At 45.3% G+C, this 18,727-nt stretch overlaps 1 protein-coding gene and 1 long non-coding RNA gene across 4 annotated transcripts; one reads left to right on the forward strand and one right to left on the reverse strand.

Annotated features, from left to right (window-relative positions):
• Positions 1 to 302: 302 nt before the first annotated feature.
• On the forward strand, positions 303 to 17,350 carry ppp1r16a (protein phosphatase 1, regulatory subunit 16A). 3 transcript variants are annotated; one of them, XM_049008606.1, is made up of 12 exons: positions 303 to 440; positions 8,257 to 8,464; positions 9,021 to 9,338; positions 10,249 to 10,319; positions 11,755 to 11,900; positions 12,483 to 12,586; positions 12,730 to 12,854; positions 13,059 to 13,184; positions 13,988 to 14,063; positions 14,548 to 14,677; positions 14,766 to 14,928; positions 15,410 to 17,350. In XM_049008606.1, exons 3-12 carry the CDS (start codon positions 9,098 to 9,100, stop codon positions 15,878 to 15,880), a joined length of 1,653 nt encoding a protein of 550 aa, XP_048864563.1. In that variant the 5' UTR covers positions 303 to 440; positions 8,257 to 8,464; positions 9,021 to 9,097; the 3' UTR covers positions 15,881 to 17,350. The 3 variants fall into 3 exon arrangements, with proteins under 3 accessions (XP_048864563.1, XP_048864561.1, XP_048864570.1); XM_049008604.1 differs by having other exon boundaries at positions 8,257 to 9,338; XM_049008613.1 differs by lacking the exon at positions 8,257 to 8,464 and having other exon boundaries at positions 305 to 440.
• LOC125739122 (uncharacterized) lies at positions 17,292 to 18,665 on the reverse strand. Its single transcript, XR_007397062.1, has 3 exons — positions 18,595 to 18,665; positions 17,659 to 17,722; positions 17,292 to 17,425 (listed from the first exon to the last, which is right to left on the reverse strand). It is a non-coding gene; the product is annotated as an uncharacterized LOC125739122 (long non-coding RNA).
• Between the last annotated feature and the right edge of the window lie 62 nt (positions 18,666 to 18,727).

The raw sequence follows: 18,727 nt of genomic DNA on the forward strand, positions 1-18,727 counted from the left end.
TGCAAACTCCACACACATGTAACCCAGGCGGAGACTCGAACCCTACTTCTAATAAATGCATATACTTTAAGATTCATTAAATTAAATTACATATAACATTTTTATTGTTTTATGAATCAAAATCTGATATCTAAGCAGCAACATGTCAGAAAGTAGGCAACCGATTTGATATATATAATTTGGCAGCAATATCTTAAGAGTCCGAAAACTGAAAACTGAATTGGGGCCAAAGCTAAATCCTATATTTTGTCGCCACCTAGTGGGTCGCTGTTTGATGACGTTAGAAGTGTCCAGGTTGTCATGGAGAAGCTTTTCCCCTCCGGGGGGCAGCGCGAGGGGACAGAGCAGCTGATTGGGAATTTATGCAGTCGGAGAGCAGAGGGCAGACGCGGAAACGAGTGGCGTTTTGCGCTGCTCTCATGGTTAAACAGCTACTCGAGGTAAGACCATTTTATAACTATATTTTTTTCTTTACGCACTTGTTTTACAAGTTCTCTCGCGAGCCGCGTTGTGTGTGAAGAGTTTGCCAAGGGTGGGTTCGTTAGCCTGCTAGCTAATTAGCAGTTAATTTGACGATAAGGACACGTTGAACGGTACGCATTTGATGGCAGGAACCCGCTGGGCGCTCTACGGACTGATTCCTGAACGTAAAACTTGGCGTCCTTGTATAAGTCTTGTCGGACTGGCCAGCCCTGGGTCAGGCAGGATTTTGTGACTCGGACTAACCGGTGAGAAGCGGTCAGCGGTCCGGGTTAGGGTAAGACGTTGGAGATGGGAATCTGCAACAGGTGGACTGTCGAGACGTTTTTGTTTGCAGAACGCTGGGATGAACGCACTCGCGTTCCTTTGTTGAAAATGTTTGTTAGATATTTAGTGTTTTGTTTGGTGCCCCCCCCCCTTAAAATGATGGGGTGTACTGGGACAGTACCGCGCTACCGCGTATCGGCCAAACGAGACAAAATGGTTTCAGCCCGACTGCGCAAATGAACCTTCCCGTTATCACCGGGGGATCGTAAAGGTTTCTAATAAATAATCTGGTGTGACCGCGGATTTGTGTTCGTGATGTGCCTGATCATACAGGTGATTCTTATCACCTATGTAATTAATGTTCGTTCTTCGAAAGAAGCAGATCTGTGAGACCCAGGTAAAGGGCAGAGGTTGAATCTTCGGGGGGGAGTTGAAAATATCCGAGGTCAAAGCGACACATGCCTTCTGTCATTGCGCCTTACGACTGATTAGCTGACTCAGCATTTGACTGTCTAAGAATAACTAAATCTTGACTGTCTCAAACATAACATGAATACTTTAAAAATACTTTAAAAAAAATACATACTTTAATTGTGAAGTAAATTCTTCTGTGTGTTAACATTGATCACTTGCTCCCAGGATTCTGTGTGTCTAATTCATGTATTGGATTTTTCTGTTCCATTGCTTCTTTGACTATATATTTTAAGCATTTTTGTTGATTTCCTGTTTGTGAATGCATTTTTTTGTCTATTTCTGTGGGTGTTGCTTCACCAATCGTCTGTCACTCATGACTCTTTCGATCTTCTCGGTATAAGCTTCTCAACGGCAGTGCTGTATTCTTGCAATGGGTGGGATCAGGTTATGTGAAATGTGGGGAGAGTTTGGCTTTTTGTGTTGTTTGTGGGACCCGTGCACATGGGTGGATTTGTGTGGATGGTTCCAGTGGGAGAGCTGCTTAGACTCAGTGTGACTGTTGAATGGGGTTTAGTGCTGTCTGAATATAGAGAGGAACATCCCAGTATGGGACCTCTCCTCTGCCCTACCCAGGATGGGCTGGATTCACGCTTCCCTTAAGACTGAAGTATTTTTTGGCTGTTGCACCATTCTTAAAATAAACAGTGCATTTACATCAGTGTCCCCCCTCCGCATCCTCCTTGGGTGTTTAAGTTCTCAGCTTTGCTTGTTCCCTTGCCTTGTGCCCTTATGCTTCCTTAGATAAGCTCCTGACTCTCTACGACCCTGTATTGTATAAGTGGTAGGAAGATGGATGGATGTTCTGGCTTCCTCTCTCTCTCTCTCTCTCTCTCTCTCTCTCTCTCTCTCTCTCTCTCTCTCTCTCTCTCTCTCTCTCTCTCTCTCTCGCTCTTTATCCCTATCCATCATTTTCCTTTTACTCTTGATCATTTATCTCTCTGTATTTCCTTCCCTTCTTCAGTTCTTGTACCCTCCGTATATCTCCCATTTTCAACATTTACGTGGCAAGTATAGTTCAAAACCAGCCATGCACCTGACCAAGCTTAGGCAGCACACCCATTTTCAGCTGGAACACTCCAGCAGCTCTGTGTGTTAATCGCATTAATTCTTTGGGGTTGGGTGGGGACTTTACAGAGGGTTGTGAGGGGATTAAACGACTTGGAATTGTGGCAAACCTTTGTTGCACAAAGCTGTTGATTCAGAATTGTGTGTGTGTGTGTGTGTGTGTGTGTGTGTGTGTGTGTGTGTGTGTGTGTGTGTGTGTGTGTGTGTGTGTGTGTGTGTGTGTGTCTCTTTGGCTGCCTCCCCCTTGTCTTTCAGTATCCATTGATCAAAGCTGTGTCTCCATCTCCTTGTACTCCAATAGCCCATGTTCATACAAGTGTTTTAAATGTTAATGTGGCCTTCTGTTCAAACCAATCCATGAATCTAAAACACCTGCACTACCACCTAACAATTTTGCTTGTACTACTTCTTGCATATTAAATGCTGTTAAATTAAAATCTGTAATAGAAGCTTTGTCATTTTGTGTGTTTTAAACCAGAGAATAAGCTCTTGAGCAATTCCAGGGCTGCAGATATGACGTTTAGACTCATAATTGCAAACAAAATAACAAAATGCCTCAGAGCTTGGGCAAGCTTGGTTTCAATGAGTCGCTTTACATATTTCCTGGAGTTTCTTCGGTTGAATATAGACAAATCCTCAAAATATATTGTATATTAAATTACATGTTGGAAATGCATAGCATTTTATCCACATTTTGGATGTGACATCAAATGGACCTCTGTATGGAATTGCCCCTAGAATAATTTTGGTGATAATTTTTAAGATAAGATGAACTTTATTAATCCTACGAATTAATGGAAACGTCGGTGTTCTCCTACACAGCCCTCCCCGGAGCTTAGCTCATGAGTGGAGATGGCCCAGATGCTTGGTGGGTTGCTCAGGCCAGCCGTTTTGTGAAATTCAGTCAGTGTTATCTGCTATCGACAAGGGAGTGAATTGGGTTATAAATAATTTGACTTTCTGGGGCATTTCTTTCTGCTCACTACTTTGTGGGTATAGATCAGGAACTGCCTCCCAGTCCAGTGAAGCAGACAGTTTCATTTTTACCTCCCCCTATAGTTTAAATAAAAATAAACAAAAAAATCTATTTACGGAGAACCTTCCTTCAGTTTTTGGTCCACAGTTGTAATTTGTTCCTTTGGGTGGGACCAGAAACTGTTCGGGTCTTTCAGGTCTGAACTCAATTTCAAGCTAATTTCTGAAGGTGAAGCAATGGACAGGGCAAACTGGATGGAACACATTCAGTTTCTCTGTGGTGTGTTGGGCTAGAAACAGATATAGTAGGTTCCTTTGTGCTACGTGCCACAGTTAAGTGTGAAGATCGTACTGTTATTGACGCTGAGCTTGTGGGCCTGTTTGTCTTCAAAGAAGTCAGTGTTTATAAGAGAGATGACCAGTGGCCTGTACTACGAAGCGGGGTTACTAGTTTATCGGGGTAACTTGTTGGATTTAACGTAGTCTGGGCAAAATGTAAGTGAACGAATATGAAGTCCGTTTAAGCTGTGGTACCTTAAATCAGACAAGTTACCTCGATAAGCTAGTGACCCCATTTCGTAGTACAAGCAACTGTATTAATAAAAACCTGTTTATTTTAAACTGTCCCATGTCCACATGAATCAGCATATTTATGCTTATATAAATAGTTCTAAAGTCTCTATCTTTCTCCAGATGTCTTCAGACTTTACTCTGTAGTATGTTGTAACATCTTATCATTCAGTGGTGAGAACAATTTAGTGTAGTCATCAAGTGTAGGAGTTTAATGGTCTGTGATTCATAATAACCATGAGTGCAGGGATGCCAGAAGGTTCAGATAGTAGAAAGAGGCTGGACTAAGACTCAATAAGAAAAGGCAGGGAGGGGGGGCATTTTCATTAGTGCGTTAAGCATGGCTGTGCTCCAGGTGTGAGGTGCCCCACTGTACTTGGGTCACCCTCATGGACAAGTGAATGAGGTGGCAGGTGTAGTCAAGTTGGCACAGCTACTCAGTGTGGTCTCCTTGAATCAGGAGACATGGAGACAGAGGCTCCTTATGTACTCAGAACTTGTAAAATCTCAAATTTAGCCAACTCTGCCTACCTGAATGATGGAGTACACTTGAAAACAATATACAGCCAGCCTGGAAAGTGACAATGTTAGTTGTTAAAATAATTTGCAACTTTTCATTTTCATTCATTTTTAGAATTTAGGCCTAATTTGAAATTTGTTAGAATTTAAATTTATTCGTTATTACTGCTTCAAAACCTAGACTCATAACTATTGCTAATTAGCTGTTTGGGGCAGCGTGCCAAGCATTAATTTGTGGTGGCTTCATCCCTATTGTGTCAGGCCTCCAGACCTGAGGAACCGTACTGATGCACCTCGTCTTTGTCCTGAAGTATGCTGGGTGGTTTTCTGATCCTAATTTATTATTATGGGATTGGTCTTTGGAATGATGCAGTCTAAGGTGAACACTTGTGTAATTTTTATAGGGAGCGTTTATGGTGGAGGGAGAATTCGCCCCACTGAACTTCATATGTTTGTGTGTGTATTTGGTATTTGAGGTATTATTGTAATGTATATATGACTATAATATAAAATGCTTTGGTGCCCCCTCCACAGGATGTATGCGTCATATTGTGCACTCCGTTCTGACCTTTCTCTTCAGCCTTACCAGGAAACCCTCAGATTCCTGTTCACAATGCAGTCTTTGTTTGTATGCCCTCTGGCTTATTTATTCGTATAATAACACCTGGATGCTACCGCTTTTAGCAGAAATTGCTACACTGCTGTCGTGTGTGTGTGTGAGGCAGGATGACAGCATCATCCGTAAATCCATGAAATAGCGGCTTGATATGGTCTTAAACTGTATGGGTTATTTAGAGTGGTCAAGGGCCATCTAGGAATCAAAGTAAAAATGTTTTAAGATCCATCGCTTGCAATCCGCTTTCAGCAACAAATCCTTTTAACTGCTTGAAAAATGAAAGCCACCCATTTTATTACACTGTGTTCTCTTGGAGCTGGGTGGCAGTCATTGAAGCTCAAAGGAATCATTGTTTGATTGGCACGTGTTGAATGCATGAGCAGCTGTACAATCATCTTGGTCTACACGGTGTGGATCTGAAACTGATGGTGGTTGTTGTATCAACTCTCCCCATTCCATATGTAAAATATGTCCCCCGATAGCTCATAAAAATGACACCCACTCTCATGGTTGTATAGAGTTTGAGTTTATATATGCAGAACTGCACTTTGCACTTTCACACCTTGAATAAGGTTGGTGATATTGTGCACCATAAAAACAGTCTGGATGCTGTGGTTTGGATACTAAGTTAGGGAATGATCCGCGAAAGAGTAGCTTGTGATGTGGCCATGTAAATCCAAGGAGGGCTGGATCTAGGAATGCAGAAGGCCTGGCATAATACACTGATGTGCCTGTAGGGCACACATGAGCTGGGAATGGGCAGGAACCCCTACGCTACAGTACAATGACCAGTGGGCCAGTGGTTGTGACTTTAGTGGTGATCCAGGCAACAGTTCTTGCATTAAAGGCACATTTGTTTGTAAGAAGTTGAGGGCACGGTGACTTTTTGTTCCAGGTCCAGGTGGTGGACAGACCACACTAACTGCCAGGTTTCCAGTTTCTGCCAGAGAAGGAGCGCATGTGGGACGTAGGCTGCTCCCTTACTGTACCGTGCCAGCTAGGGTATCCTGACCTGCAGCAGGTTGCCATAACAGCCCTCGAAACTCGGCTTTACTGAGATTTCTGTCGGTTACAGCAACTCACGGCTAGTAACTAAGGCCTGTTCGGATGCAGGCTCCTCCCAAATCTCCTGGCTCATGGCTGTATCCGGTTTTGCAGAGCATTGCCTCCTGATCTCCCCCTGAATGGCTTCCATTTCTTTTCTACAAGGGAGAGGAAACAGCTGTTGGATGTGTATCTTGCTCTTCCTGTCCATTGGGAAGCATAGACCTCTAATGCTGTGTGTAGCTTTAAAAAAAAAAAAACAAAAAAAAAAGCATACTAGTTCATGATGTGTTGAAAGGCATTCTTTATATGTACACACTAGCTGCCTCCATAGTCAAGGTGTGGCACAGTCTCCCTTCGCCCCCCCCCCCCCCCCAAAGGATTTAGGAACATTTTCCGGTTTGTGTTAATGCCCCATTTCTTGTTGACGGTAAAGAAAGATGTCATGCTGCTGCAATCACGCAATGACTCACCGCTAAGTGCTAACTGCTTTAGCCAAGGGTTTTGACCTGTGAAAAGATAATGTGCTACTACAGCAGTCTGCAAATGCAGTATGGGCATTCCCATGATCTTCCAGGCTTGATCAGGAAGCTTACAATGAGACTGAGGGCAGATGGGTTCGGCGCTCTGTACTCTTCCCTCAGGTGCCCAAGCATCACCACATCGGAAAGAAATTATTTAGCTGAGGACAGCCAGCCATCCCCACATACTTACCGGGATCAAAGGTTTCTCTGCGGCTCCCTCTAATGGTGCTAGTGGCGTCTGGCAGAGAGGTATTTCTTAAATGGCTGGTGCATGAAGCTGAACTTCTCCTCCCTCATCTTTTAAATTAAAGGAGTGTTATTTAAACAGCGCCCTTTTTGCCATACACCCAGCTAGCTAGCTGTTAGTAGGTAATTTATCATGTTTTATGAGGTAGTGCAGTAAGTTTTTGGGTGTTTTTTTCCCTTTCTTTAAATGAATCATACACGCTCATGCAAAGCTTAAAAGGTAATGTCTGTGAGATGCTAAAATTATAGGGGAGATGGGAGGGAACTTTTTTTCCTGCGGTCATTCTTTTGCATTTTATAAAAATGCTGAAATTCAACAATCATCTCCTGGTCTCCTCTATATAGTTGAACTTTTTCTAATGTATTTTTCTAAGCCAAAACTGCTGTTTATTTATGACATTTTGCTCGTTCCTCAAAGTTGTTCTTCTTTGCAGATGTTCACTCTTCGCTCACTTTTTAATGTGCACTTCTAAGCAGTGGTAACCAGTTGCCACTCATTGAGTGAGAGTGAAAGGGCTTCTGCAGGTGATATTTCTGTTTACGGCTGAGTGAATTGGGTGCTGTGCCCCCCCCCCCATCCCACCGCCCACGGGCAGCAGTCTGAGGTATTTCTGTTCAGCTCCATCTAGCTGACCCTGCTTCTCTTCCTGCTCACTGGCTGAATAATGGATGAATTGCCTGGAAGGGGGTGGCTTAGCAGATTGGCCCAGTCACACTGCTTGGGGGTGAGCTGGGCTCCGATTTTCGGAGCCGAGGACATAAATTCCCACCCAAAAAAAGTCTCCCCACCACATGCACCACTCTTCAGCAATCACCGGTCACCCTTCCAGCTTCGTTCAGTCCGTCACATTGGCATCGGCTGGGCATTTGGCATCACTGCCAAGGGTGTCAATCATTAATGAGATCTGCCCATCTCTTGTTTCCCCCATTCCTGAGGAGCGTGCTGGAGTTGGGGGGGTTGAGACTTGGGGTCCACAGAGAGCCTATATCTCATATCAAGTTGTGGATTTTTTTTCTGGGAAAAATATTTATTTCAGTGACGTTTCACTGGGTACATCCCATGTCTTATTTGGGTGGAAAGGTCTGTAGATGCTTAATAACGCTTACTTTTCATTGCCTTTCAAATGTGGACGTGAGGAACATCTGATTCTCTGAGGACCAAAGTGCTACTTGCATGGCTGGTCAAACTGATGGGATGTCGTAACCATTGTTGGTTGCTGGGGGGAGTGTGCTTCTTTAAGGGTTACATCAATATGAAGTGTTCTGTGCAAAGACCTTGTCTTTGACCTTGCATGCCATCATATTCTGGATGATGGCTCAGTCTTTATATCCCTTCACAAACTGAAGCAAAAAATTGTATAGCATTATTTTTCATTCAAGGCAGATTTCTGATTGTTGAGTAATACTAATTCCTGCAAGTGAAGAAGAGGCCAGCAGTGGGATTCATCTGAACTCTGTTCTCTTTGCTCCCTTCAGGACCAGCCTTGTCCCGGCCAGCGTCCCTTCCAGGAAAGCTCTGCTTTTTGACCCTGAAAATGGATTTGCGTTTTAATGACAAAGCTGTACCCAGTTTTGCCTGTGGACCATGATGTATGGCCTGTGGTCTGTCAAGGGGGTTAGCAACAGATATTGGTCAACTGACCCAGTCCTTCTCATCCAACAGATATTTTGCTGTACTTTGCTGGTAATGCCCCTATTTACACATAAATGTGATGACTGAACAAGGATGATATTGTGCTGGATTAGCTGCAGAGTATAGTCCTCGTATAGATCAGGTGTGTGACCAACTCTTTCCCTCTGTCTATCCCAAAATCTTACCCAGTAGCATTGCAGTATGGTCCTTCTAGGAGAATCTCATTCTCGGTCAATTTCTTGGTCATGGAGACTGGTGCCCTCACTGGTGTTAAGTGTTGCAAAACCCTGACCTTGATAGCACAGTCATGGAATTAGTGACCTGAAGGAGTGTTGGTGGGCCCTGATGTTGATTTGAGGTGACTTGATCCATGGGTCAGGACAGCTGGGAGAGTTCCTCATAAAGACTTTGGGTATAGGATGAGTTGGCCTGTTCATCACTAACTGAATGAGGGGTTAGGGTTAGGGGCATATAGGTTCCCTTTCATGTGACTGACTTTTTGGAAGTCTTATCCCGGCCTTGGTCACTGGGTGTCCAGTTCAACATCCAGGCCTGCTGGGATCGCTTGCATCCACACCTGGCACCTGAATACCCAGGTGTCTTACAGGGGGAGGCTGTATAAGCGATCCCGACCAGGGTGAAGACTGGGTGACGTGACGGTGAGGGGGGCCTCACGGAGCCAGCATGGCTGAGCACGCGGAGCTCCTGGCAGAGATGCCGGCAGTTGGCCGACTGACGGCCGGTGAGCGACTCAAGCATGCTCAGAAGCGGCGCGCCCAACAACTGAAGGGCTGGGCACAGATGGAGAAGGTCGCCCACAGTGACGCAGGACCCAAGGTGGGGCCGCAGGCCCACAACCGCAGGGTCACCTTCCCCAATAACATCACGCTGCTGGAGGCTGCTGCTCGCAATGACCTGGAGGAGGGTGAGTTTGGGCTATCCCCTGACCAAAGGCTGGGGGTAGGTGATTTTACCGTTGGTGCAGTTGCACCCCCTACTGGTCAGATGAACATGCATTTCCACATATTATGTAAAAAAAAAAATATATATATATATATATATATATATTATCTATATATATCTACAGATCTATATATATATTTGTAAAAGTTATATTTGAAAATGTGGCTTGTTATATTGGTGTGTAATCATTAGGGATGTAATGATACACTCAACAATTCGAAATGATTCATGATTCTGAGTTCAAGATACGATTTTCTCATGATTTTTTAACAGAATGAGTTGCAGACAGATTTATTCAAAAATATTCCTTTATCTTTCTAAACTGTGCAAAACGTGTCCTCTTAACAGTGCAACTGAAATTAAATAAAATTCTGTTTTTTAAATGAAGGGAAACCCAAAAATGTTAAACCAAGAAGTACCTCAAAAATGTTACATTTTTGGGTTTCCCCTCATTTAACACACCTGATTCAACTCCGTGTGCTAATTACCACACAGCTCTTGAGCCGAATCATTTATGGTGGCACAGGGAAAGAACCAAGTTACATAGGGCTCCGGTCCCCCAGGACTGGAGTTGGGCACCCCTCATGTAAAGGGATACAAGTTTGACACACAGACAAATATATGGAGGGTCTGCTCATGTAGTGTTATGTTAGTTTCTAGTGCTGTAGAAAGTTTTAATAAGATGAATGTGTACATGCCAACATGTAGAGTAAAGGTTTAGGAAGCAGGAATGAGTGTGATTGTGAACCTCACTCCATCGAGGACCAGCTTAGTATTTTGTTGCAACTTTTTTTTTTTTTTTTTTTTTTTTTTAAAAAAAAAAACACCGGTGATGGGATCGTAGTGAGATGACTGTCTCCCTCTCTTCTCAGTCAAGGAACTGCTTAGTAGTGGGGTGAGCCCAGACCTGTTCAATGAGGACGGCCTCACAGCCTTGCACCAGGTACTGCAGCACATGCTCATTCTTCTGTTTTGTGAGTGTCAGATGTGTGTGACGTGTATCCCCTTGGCGACTGGCCCTGAGTGTTCTGTGCCGGTGAATGGAGACAAAAGCCGGAGCTACTACAGATCTGGCAGTGTCTGCCACAGAGACTCGTGTGAGAGGTGGATCTCGGCACCTGCCCAGGCCCCTGCCCTGCGGAAAGAAAACAGAACGTTTACTTAGCAAATCCATAGAGGTGACATGCAAATGAGGGTGTGATATAGCCAGGCCATGTCAGAACAGATCTTTGTTTCTGTGTGTGTTTTGGGAAAGGGGGGTGGGGCTCCGGGCATCATACCTCGCAGCTGTGGAGTGTGGTACACTGGGGGGGCTTTCTTGCCTTACAAACGAAACTTTGTGCTTCGTTAATGACGGGACTCAGAAAAGGAGACCTGGTTTCCTGAAATGTTGCCATCAGGGTTGCTGTACAGTGCAGAAAAGTGCTGATGCCAGACTGTTCATGATGTGATTTTTACTATATCCTTCAATAAAATGTTCCTGCAGTTGTTATCACAAATGTATGTTGTGGATTAAAGTGTTAATGAACATGAAAACTGGCTGGTAGGGCTGTAATAGTACATGTTTGTCGTATACCGTTCAGTACACATGATGAGACGAATTAATACATTATTGAAATGGTTAGAACCTACATTCACAAGTAGATGTTCAACATGGCAAACATGCTAATTGTGGCTGTGAGTTTGTATCAGCTAATGCTGGTTACAGTCAGTCACAATCAGTGGTTAGGGAATCGTTTGGTTTCCCAATAAATTACACCAGCCCTGGAAAGAGTAGTTGATAAGACCAAGGCTGTCTTTCAGATCTATTATGTCAGACTCGGATATGTTGCTGGAAACGCATCCAGCATGCTAACCCATTTGAGATGACATCATCCCAGTGTGTGTATGCCTGGAGTAGGGCAGAAACAGCCTCCGCAAGTCTTCCCATGGCATTTACGGTGCTTTTGCCTGAAAATTCAGACCAGACTAATAAATTAGTACAGTTATAGAGGTGTATATTGCTACGGATATGTAACCATACTTGGTAGAAGTTCATTATGATACATATTTTATTTGACATATTTCTTTTCAAAATGTGCAAATAAGCATTTCTTAGGCTTTGTTATTCAGACACGTCAACAGACGGTGTTGCCTTTAGTTTGCAGCTATTTCTAATTGTGTTTGTAGTTTAATAATAAAATAATTTCAAAATAGTTTTCCCTGCTGTACTGAACTGTGAGCCCATAACCGAGGTTTGCCCGAAGCATGAATTTTTTGCGCCGTTAACTGGACCTGTTAATAGGTGTGTAAGTGTGACTTGTGTATGCTGGGAGTTGTGTGCCATGTGTACCTATGCATGGCAGGCCGGTGTAATCGCTTTGCTCATTGTCCCTTAGTGCTGCATCGACGACTTCGAGGAGCTGGTCCGCTGCCTGCTGGAGGCGGGCGCCAGCGTCAATGCCTGCGACAGTGAACTCTGGACCCCTCTGCATGCCGCCGCCACCTGCGGTCACACGCAACTGGTGCAGCTCCTCGTGCAGTCGTGAGTCTCCGAGGGGGCATGTTGAGTTTGGTGCATGGCCCCTTTTATTTTTGTCAAACTCCCCTGGCAGGTTTAGCGTGTGTAGAATTCTTGTAAACAGTAACTGCAGTTTATCAGCTCTGTGGTGATCATATGTTGCATTTATATGAGCGAGTTATAACCCCCTGTGCACAATCCAGAAGGAATTTTAAAACTAGAAAGTCCAGACTGTAAATCTGGAAGACGACTATAAATGTACCATGACTTTAGATTGTGAGGCTCGTTTGATTCAAGCAAAGCTAAAGAGAGCCTGTTTGAGGGCAGATTAATTTGGAGTTTAGTCTGGACTCTGTCCTTAACTCACAGTGGCTCAGTTACATGCAGACGGTGACATTCAAATGGAGACGTTTAGATGCTGGGTCTGGTTGCAGCAGCTAGAAAGACCCTAGTGTTGCCTGTCCTCTGGCCAGGAGTGAATCTTCCTCGTGGAACATGTAGTGGTGGCCTGAACAAATGTGTGCACATTCAGACACAACCTGCTTTACCAAGGTGAAGTTCTGCTTGACCCTCAATGGTACTTTTCTTCTCTCTGCACCTGCTCAGTGGCGCCGACCTGCTGGCAGTGAATGCCGATGGGAACATGCCCTACGATCTGTGCGAGGACGAGGCCACGCTGGAGCTTATTGAAACGGTTATGGCTGAGCAGGGTAATTGTCCCAGTTTTGTGTGTTTTGGGGCTGTTCATCTGTCTTGAGGGCGTATATTCTGTTTTTACACAAACATAAGCACATGCATCTCATGAGCGAGTGCAGATGGCACCACACCCCCCATACTTCATGTCTTCACGCAGGCATAACGCAGGAGCGCATCGATGAGTGTCGTGCGGCAAAGGAGATGGAGATGCTGGCAGACGTGAGGGACCTGGTCCTGAGTGGAACGGAACTCGGAACCAAGGACGACAATGGCACTACGCTGGTGAGGCAGACTCGGTCAGCCATGTACTACAGACCCCTCCCAGCAATCGTTATGATGGCCAGTGGGCATCAAAGTACATTTCATTTACAGGTGTAAATTTGTAAATTGGATGTCGGTGTGACTTTCTCTTACCTAGCAGCTCTACTATTAAATTAACTCCTGCATGATAGTTCGTCGAACTAATTTTCCCCAAACATGCCTCAGATGCATATCGCCGCTGCAAATGGATGGCAGTCGGTGGCGGAACTCCTGCTGGAACAGAAGGCACCAGTGGGCGAGAAGGATTGTGATGGCTGGACACCGCTGCATGCCGCCGCCTGCTGGGGACATGTGGGTACTGCAGGTCCATGTGGCAGAGCCCAGTCATAGGGAACAACATTCTGTATTTGCTTTTTGTATATCAGTATACAAGGATAGGAAAGGATAAAAATTCTTATTCACATTATCCAGTCAGTAACATAACATAAGCACCCAACAGGAACACAAAAACAGACTAAGGCACTCACAAAGCAGTAATATGACTAGGTAATGCAACGGTTCGTGTTTATCGGATAAGTAGAAAATAAACAGAAGGTATGCCGAAATAATAAATATATGAAATGTACATTAAATAAATGGCTGAAATAGCACTATGGCAGAGTGAAGTGCAATGTGCAAAGTATCACTGGTTGTAAAAAAATGGTTGTAGTGTTATTGCTCTGTATTGACTTGTAGAATTGCAGAGGGATAATAACTGTTCTTAAACGGGCCCTGATTCTAATATGTCTTCAGCCAGACCTCAGTTTGCAAAACAACTGTGATCAGGGTAAAAGAAACTTTGAGGCAGTTCTACGTAATGTTCTTCATACTACATGCTCTGGGTGGGATGTGACCAGTCTCAAGCTCATTTTATAAGACGATTACACTGTGAGTGTCATTGGGTTAAAGTATTTTGGGTAGAATTGTAAATGATCGAAAAGCAAACTATCGGCCCTCTTGTGTCTAAAAACTCACAGGCTTTCTTCTGCAGGATATCCAGGTGGCCCATGGGGGTCGTAACCATTCTGCCTGACCTATGGTCAGCACCCAGCCTGCGCTGGCCATCCCGCTTTGCTGCAGGGCCTGAAGTGATCATCCTCCTTTCCTTTTTCCAGATGCAGATGGTTGAACTGCTGGTGGCTCATGGAGCCGACCTCCATGCCAAGTCCATCCTGGAGGAGACGCCTCTGGGTGAGACACAGACCCCGGAGAGGCTGATCTGGGGCTCTGTGACACAGACCCTTATTATTATTTAGTTTTACTGAAGTCTTTATTGAAACATCTGGCAATAGTACAAACTGTACTTAGCAGGGACAATTTGAGGATTTCTAGGAAAACATTGGAGGGAGCCTAATTCAAAGAGAGGGGCAACTTTATCATTAGCCAGTGGTGTGTTTTGAATATATGACAGTGGAGAGGGCCGCACAGCTTTCAGCTGGGGCCAGTGCCCCTGTGACCCCGGCCCATTATACACTGCTGGTACTTACTCTACTGTGTTTGTTGCTGCTTTAAGTATGTAGCTTTTGTGTGCAGCAGTGGGGCTACTGGGAGCTGAACACGCGGCCTGTACTCAGATTCTCGGTCCCACGCTACGTTTTAGGTCGTGTATCATCATGTGTCTAGGAGGGTCGTCACAGCTGGCTTCTCTTGATGTTCTTGTCCCCACGATGTGCAGATGTCTGTGCAGATGAGGAGGTAAGGGCCAAGCTGCTGGATCTGAAGCACAAGCATGATGCCATCATGAAGAGTCAGGACCGGCGCAAAGGCACCCTGCAGAGGAGGGCCTCCAGTGCGGGCAGCAGAGGGTGAGTTTGGGGGGGCAGGCGTCTGCATTGGCTTCCCTTGTGCCTTGACTGCGACACGGCTGACTGCCCTCCTTCCCCGGATACACAGGAAGGTGGTGCGACGGACAAGTGTGAACGAGCGCTCCAACCTGTACCGCCGCGAGCACCACAAAGAGGCAGTGGTCTGGCAGGAGCGTGGGCGAGAGGCGGAGCCAGCGGACGACGACGAGGACAGGCAGACGGACGCTGAGCTGGACCAGCACCTCGCTCTGGTGGGTCCTCATTAACACCAACTCGCTCCTTGATTCCTTGAACAAACTCTTTGTACCCTCTTCAGTGGTCCAACAGACGAGCCGCTAGGGCAGGGGTTACCAGGGGTCGGGAGATAATTTTAAAAACATTCTGGAAATCAAAACCATGAAAAACTGTTCAGTTTTAACTGTAGGCCAGAGGTATTTTCAGCAGGTGCAACACTGCACTGGTGCATATCAGTAACCCCCTAAATCTGCACCAGGTCCTATTGCATTAGATCCAAGCAATAAATGCAGGCATCTGACTGCTTTGCCACATTTTTAAATATTTGGAAGAAAATATTAGTCACTATATCAGTAGGGTATAATTAAATCCCAGGGCGAGGTCAGTATACCTAAAGGCCAATTCACACTTCGCTTTTCCGCATGCATTTTTGGTGAGGTAATGTAAATTACGTCTGCCTAAGGTCCTTTAACTGTAATTTAACCTGCCCATTTTCAGGCTCCAGTGCTGAATGCTGAGGATGAGGAGGGTGGGGAGAGGAAAAGGGAGCCGCTGGGTAATGGAGCGACGCCTCTGTCCTCGGTCTCGTTGCCGGGGGAGTTACACGAGGGCAGCCGCATGGAGCGCAGCGCCTCCTACCAGCTGGCCCCTGGTGGCGGTGAGGCTGACAGCATGACGCGGGAGAAGGCCCACCACACACTGGCTGAGCTCAAACGCCAGCGTGCCGCTGCCAAGCTCCACAAGCAGCCGGCCCCGCCCCCGCCACTAGCCATGCCCTCAGTGCCACCCCTGCCGGCAGAGGAAGAGGGATTCGCGCCTGCTCTGCCCACACAGCATGTTGTACCCAGCACCCCCCAGGAGGGGGCAGTCTACTTTACCCCTGCCAGTGGAGACCCACCACTGCTGAAGCTGAGAGCCCCAGAAGAGGATGCTGCTGCCACAAAGGAGCCCTGCTGTAGACTGATGTAGCTGCTGAATACATGAGCACACACACACACACACACACACACACACACACACACACACACACACACGGGCCACTGAAAGTCCAAGACTCACTGCTTCAGCACTTACCCTGCTGGGCATTTCATCACCTGTGTGTGTTTCTGTATCTTCCTGTTAACCCGATTTTTGGGCACTATTTTCATACCTCACCCCCATTTTATTTAATTGGACATTTTTCAAATGATCTGTCAATCCATTCCATCCCGCAGCAGACCAGCACGGGCTTGTATTTAGCACTATGTGAGCGTTTGGTGGCAACCTGCAGAGCTGTGACCTGGAACGGTTGCTTTTACCCTGAAGTTTATAACATTCCAGACTTTCCTCCAGAGCTTTGCCCTGAGGATGCCTCATTGCTACCACCTGGTGGCCATTCAGTGCATTTACTTCTGATTTGGATGAGAAGCAGCACTTTACCCCTAACAAAATGTAAACGGTGTAACAAATGAGCAATGTGACTGTCTTTTTTGGTCTTTCCTTTGGCCTTTTTTTAATCTACGGACGTGCACTGACGCCCATCACAGACTGAGGTCTTCCTGTAAACCGCGGGTGCTCTTGTTTTTTCACAGGTTCCATTTTTTTCTCCGTTATACAGATTTAATACAGCTTAAAACAACTGTTTATTTTTAAGAATGAAAGCTTATGATCCATTGCTTGTTAAATAGTGATTAATGGTTCACATTGTACCAGGAAGATCACATGCCTTAGTTCCACTGAGAGTAGACCATCCCTGTAGTTCCTGTGTTCCCACAATTCCTGAAGCATGAAGGAGTTAATACCATGGGCACACAGGTTATGATTCACTACCTTATGATGGGGTTCGCCCTCTGTGCGCTAATGCACCACTCCTGGGCAGGGTAGGTTATAGCTTAGGTTAAATCTGTTTTTGGTGCGTGACTGAGAGATGCTTTGCTTGGGGTGGTATTTACACACTGGATCGGTATGCGAAGCAGACACTCTGGAAGAATATGACGAGGCCTTAATTTATTTATGTATTTATTCGTTGATTTAGTCCCAAATACATTTGCTGTATATACTAGTAGATTTGCATGCATTGCAGGGCCTGGGGTGAGACATATTTCTCCAGTGAAGTGGATGCCTGGCTTGCAGGTGCACCTTGGAATGAGACGACTGGCTGGAAATATTCAGCACAAACAAAAGGTTGCCTTTTTAATAACTGATCATGTGACTCTGGCTCCTTGGTTTAATCGCCCCCACAGAGAGCCCTAATTCCCTTTGTCAGGCAGGCTTAATGACATTCCTTCACACGTCATCCTTACCCTTTTTCGTGCCTCCACACCTTCCGCTTTTCTTGCTATTCCAGCCAGCCGCTGGCTGTCAGCTGACCTCCTCCCAGCACCCAGGACCTAAATCTGATGTCATTCTGTTTGAAGCCAATGTTTATGTGATTCCAGATTAAAGATTTATTATAAAGTTGCTGCTCCTGCCACTCTGGATTTCAATTTTTCGTTTTTCTTCTTTTGTGTCATTATGACGCCAGTCTTGTGAAATCTGAAAAACAGGGGTGTTATTCTGAGTTTTTGGTAGATTTCCATTAAGCATGCACATTTATAGTTAGCAATAGGCGCAATATTCCAAGCGGGGTTCTGGATCTCCTCCCTGTCCCAGCTTAGTGACGGTGAGACGGATGATGGTTGTACCACTGGCCCAGACTCATACTCGCATTATTGGGGGGGGGGGGGGGGGGGGCTCCAAATGAGTATTTGTAGGGTTGACTTACTCACTTTTACGGGTTCTTCAGTGTATTTGGTTCCTTTAAAAAAGCACCTTGCCTCAAATGTCAGTGGGCTAGAAAAAACAAAGAACAGCAAAACTCCACCTGTTATTACATAACATGGGTTTTATTTAGACCTTTAACAGTTCAACAACTGCAGCTTTTTGTCTCTCATTTCTTTAAAATCTCAGGCTTGATTGTTGAGCAAACTGCACATCTCCCTGAACCTTAGCGCTTTTACTGCACGATTTATTGGGTAATTATGACACAGTCACTGTGACCCTGAACTGGAGAAATAGCTGCCATATGATAACTTGTTCAATGTGTTATAGTTTCTTTAAAAAGCTGCCACCTCAAGGTTTGGAAGCCAAATCGCGATGCAGACTTATGAGCGAATTGTCCTCGGGTTTCATGATACATTTTGGTGCTGGTGCTGGTGCAGTTGAGTTTGTTTGAATAACCCAAATTATTAGTAAGCAATTAAACTATAAACTCAAGCTGTAGGTTGTGAGCCACTTAGTTTTATCCAAAGTAAAACTGATTTCTTAAAATGGTCAAAACAGAACCCGGAACACCAAGAGGAAGAGGCCAGACGGTGCATGGAACAGGCTGTAAAAGATTGAGCCATAACTCGTGTGGAATGTCTCTCACTGTTGGTGCACACTCAGCTGTTCAGGGCTTGAAGGCGTTTAGTGCAGGCAGATGGGCAGCTTGCCATGTGACACTTGTGCCTTGGCGAACATTGGAGGAACAGACCGATCGCATAACTGCGTATCAGGTATCTATCCAGGCTGGAGCTCCGTTTCCAGCCTTCCCTTTCCCGTTTGTCTGTGTATTTCGATCAGGTCATTTTTTTTTGTCTGTGGAAACTGCCCACTCACTCTTTCCTGTCATGTTTCTCTATAAAGAGTTCTTATTGATATATCCCACTTCTTCATCGCCTTACCCTGTGTCGCTCTCAGATCAGCAGTCGGTGTGTGACTCTTGATCTCAAAGCAATGTCCACGTGGAGCAGTGTAGCAGAAAGCAAAGCTATATTTCTTCCTGTCTCTGTTCTTGCTACTGGCTAAGATCACATA

This window comes from Brienomyrus brachyistius, chromosome 1 (assembly GCF_023856365.1).
Source record: "Brienomyrus brachyistius isolate T26 chromosome 1, BBRACH_0.4, whole genome shotgun sequence".
Classification (NCBI taxonomy): Eukaryota; Metazoa; Chordata; class Actinopteri; order Osteoglossiformes; family Mormyridae; genus Brienomyrus; species Brienomyrus brachyistius.

Excerpts from the sequence above, each read along its gene's own strand:
- ppp1r16a (XM_049008604.1), top strand. The coding sequence starts at position 9,098 with ATGGCTGAGCACGCGGAGCTCCTGGCAGAGATGCCGGCAGTTGGCCGA. Across the intron at positions 10,320-11,754 it reads GCCTCACAGCCTTGCACCAG|TGCTGCATCGACGACTTCGA; the intron begins GTACTGCAGCAC and ends ATTGTCCCTTAG. Across the intron at positions 14,678-14,765 it reads TCCAGTGCGGGCAGCAGAGG|GAAGGTGGTGCGACGGACAA; the intron begins GTGAGTTTGGGG and ends CCGGATACACAG.